Raw genomic sequence first — 3,284 nt, 5'->3', positions numbered from 1 at the left:
CCCGCCGCCCGCGGGCGCGGCGGGCGCGGCCGGGGGCGTGGCCGCGGCCGTGGGCGCGGCCGCGGCCGCGGAGCGCCGTTGGATGAGCCGGGCTCGCCGCCGCGGCGGGCACGTAGCACTTCTGACGGGGGCGGGGAGGAGGGCGACGGCGGCGACGAACGCATCCCTGCAAAGCGGCCGCGGCGCTCCGTGGAGCTGTCGGACTCCATCCGCAGCCATGGCGTGTCGGAACATCACCAGCAGCATCAGCAGCAGCAGCATCAGCAGCAGCAGCAGCAGCAGCAGCAGCAACAGCACTTGTTGCTCCCGGGGCTGCTGGAAGACCCGGAGGCGGCGTGGGGCCGGGCGCCGCGCGCCGTCAGCGGGTACGGGCGGCAGGAGACGTGGCGCCAATGGGCCGCGGCGATGCGGCGCTGCCTGCTGCTGCATATCAAGGTATGAGGCCGGCCGCCTGCCGCAGGGCGCCCCCTCGCTCACATCTGGTTCCATTTGCACGCAACACACGCATGGGGGCTCAAACGTCCTCCTCCGACCGGATTCCTGCCGCGGAGGACACATTTCTAGACAGCTGCCATGACATGGGCAGGTGTGCAGGGTGTACTCTGCGGTCTCGCCCCTCACCTTCCAAGCAGTTACCCCTCTTGCCTCCTCATCTGCCACGCCCCTGCAACCCACCGGCCCTCCCTCCCTCCCCGCAGCTGCTGTCCCACTGCGGGGACATTTCAGCACTCGAGGGCGCCTGGCAGGGCCTGCTGCTGCCTCATGGGGCGCAGCAGCAGCTTCCAGGCAGCTACACACGCGACCTCGGCCGCGCGGCCCTCGGTCTGCACCTGCAGTCGCTGCTGGCGCCCGCGGCGCCCCACCTCGCCGGCCCCGCCGGCGTCGGCATGGACGCAGGCGCGGCGGCCGCGGCCGTGGATGGTGGTGGCGCTGTCGACGGATCGCGGGCTTCGGCTGAGACGGCCCTGTTGGACGGTCTCCTGGCTGACCCCGAAATCGGCCGCGAACGCGCAGCACGGGTCTGCGAATCCGCGTTTGCTCTATTCACAGAGCACACAGGCGCGGGCCTCGGCGGCGGCGGCGGCGGCGGCGCAGCAGAGGCGCTGGGCGCGGGCGCTCTCGAGCGTGCGCTCGAGTTTTCGCTGTCCCAGCAGCAGCCTGCGGGCGGCAGCCGCGGCTGCGAAGGGAGCGGCGACGAGGGACGCCCGTGTGTTGCCTTCGCGTCGCCGCCGGCCGAGCCCGACGCGCTCCGCCGCTGCCTGGCCGCCGGCGCGCCGCGCCTGCTTGCCACCGCCCACCTGGAGCTGCTGCGCCGCGCCGCGAACGACGGCGGCGGCGGCGGTGGCGCGGCGGCGCGGGCGCAGCTGCGGGATGTGTGCGGCCGCCTCAGGAAGCGCTGGCCCCGCACCAGCCTGCGGCTCGCGACTGGCCCGCTCGCCGCGCAGCTGCGGTCGCTGTGCGACGCCGCGGCTGCCGCGGCGCTCGAGGCGCACACGGCCGCGGCCGGCGCTGCGCTGGCGGCAGCAGCAGCGCACGAGGTCGCACCCTATGAGGAGGCGATCGGCGTGGCGGCCGACGCGGCCGACGCGGCGGACGCGGCGGCGACTCGTGCGCGGGAGGAGCAGGAGCGGATTCGGCGGGAGGATGAGGAGCGTGCTCGGCGGCGGGAAGAGGAGAATGAGGACGGCGGAGAGGGCTCCGATGAGGGCGCCGAACGCGAGGGGGATGGCGGCGGTGCTGGCAAGAGGGCGCAGCGGGAGCCCGGGGGACAGAGCGATCCCGGCGATGAGCCCGCGACCCCGCGCCGAGGGCGGAGCACTTCGCTCGACGGCGATGGGGCGCGGCGGACGTTGCGGCCCGAGGGGCGTGAGGGCCGAGCGGACGACGACAAGGCTGCGGCGGCGGGGGAGGATGAGGAGGAGGAGGGCGCCGGCCGCGAGGCTGCGATGGAGCCAGAGCGGGAGCACACCCCTGGCCCGCGCCTGAGGGCCCGCAGGGGCGCCAGCACTACGCCCGGCAAGGCCCCCCACCCTTCCGCCGCCGCGCCGCTCGGCCGCGGCGCGCGCCACGCGGCGGCGGCAGGCTTGGCGCCGGGCGGTGCGGCGGCGGTGGCGGGCGGGGACAGCGGGCTGTTGCATGTCGAGCTTCCAAGCCGCAGGTTGGAAGCCTTGCAGGCGCTGCTGCCAATCTGCAGGGAGATCTCAGATCTCTTAAAGGCCCAGCCCGCCGCCCTCCGCTCCGCCGGCGACGCCCAGGCCGCCTGCGGCCAGGCGCTCGCCTCCCTCACCTCCCGCGCCCTCGACGCCGGCTGCCGCGCGGCGGGGCTGCCGCGCGTGGCGGTGCTGCGCGGCGGGGAGCGCGCGGGGACGCGGGAGGCGCTCGACGCGTTTGGGGCAGCTGCCGGGCAGCTGCTCGAGGGGAAGCTGGACAGGCGGGTGGCCAAGGCCGCAAGGGACATCATGCGCGGCTGCGGCGCTGAGGCTCCCTCCGACGCGAGCGGGCACGCCGCAGCTTTCGCACCAGGCAGCGCACCCTCGCCCATGCCAGCGCCTGCTCAACGACTAGCGGCGGCGCCCGAGACTGGCGACGACGCGCGGCCGCCGCAGCCGCCTTTGCAGCCGTCCCCGGGCGGCGGCGGCGGCGGCGGCGCTGATGGTGCGCCGCCCGAGTCGCCGCGGGCAGGACTGTTACGCGCCATCATGGCTGCCGCCGCAGGGTCGGCGCCGGCAACGCCTGTGACCTCCCCCACCAAGTCGGCCGCACCAGCCGCCTCCACCCCGCCTGCCACCGCAGCAGCCCAGGCTCTTGCAATGCTGCTGGCCAATCCAGAGCTTGCAAAGCAGTGGTTGCAGCGGCAGCAGGAGCAGCAGCAGCAGCACCAGTACCAGCAGCAGCAGCAGCAGCAGCAGCAGCAGCAGCAGGAGCAGCAGCAGCAGCAGCATGCACCACCTGATGCGCAGATGCTGTTGCAGCGCCTTGCACAGGCGTCTGCAGCGCATGCGCAACAGGGGGCGCAGTTGCAGGGCGCTCGCCAGGAGCCGAGCCCCCATTATGGAACGATACAGCTGCATCAGCAGCTGCTGCGAGCGTGGCAGGCAATGCAGCAGCAGCCGCAGCAGCAGCCGCAGCAGCCGCGGCAGCCGCAACATCAGCCGCAACAGCACCAACGACCACCGCCGCAGCAGCAACAGCAGTTGCAGATGCAGCAGGTGCTGCGAAATCAGCAGCTTATGCAGCTGCTCCGCAGCCAGGCGGGGCCCATGCGGCAGGCTCAGCTGCAGCAA

General features: G+C 74.1%; 1 protein-coding gene across 1 annotated transcript in view; it reads left to right on the top strand.

The window, feature by feature from the left end:
- MNEG_12028 (hypothetical protein) overlaps window positions 1–2,214 on the top strand; it is a gene marked incomplete at both ends in the record, with an annotated part of 5,838 nt that extends 3,624 nt beyond the window's left edge. Inside the window, 2 exons of the mRNA XM_014039500.1 lie at window positions 699–2,097; window positions 2,195–2,214. Coding sequence (XP_013894954.1) covers window positions 699–2,097; window positions 2,195–2,214 — 1,419 coding nt within the window. The remainder of the gene's footprint in view (window positions 1–698; window positions 2,098–2,194) is intronic.
- Between the last annotated feature and the right edge of the window lie 1,070 nt (window positions 2,215–3,284).

Source organism: Monoraphidium neglectum (genome assembly GCF_000611645.1).
Source record: "Monoraphidium neglectum strain SAG 48.87 unplaced genomic scaffold scaffold03022, whole genome shotgun sequence".
Taxonomy (NCBI): domain Eukaryota; kingdom Viridiplantae; phylum Chlorophyta; class Chlorophyceae; order Sphaeropleales; family Selenastraceae; genus Monoraphidium; species Monoraphidium neglectum.
Note: the sequence above shows the minus strand (reverse complement) of the source record. Positions and strands in the feature narration are given on the sequence as shown.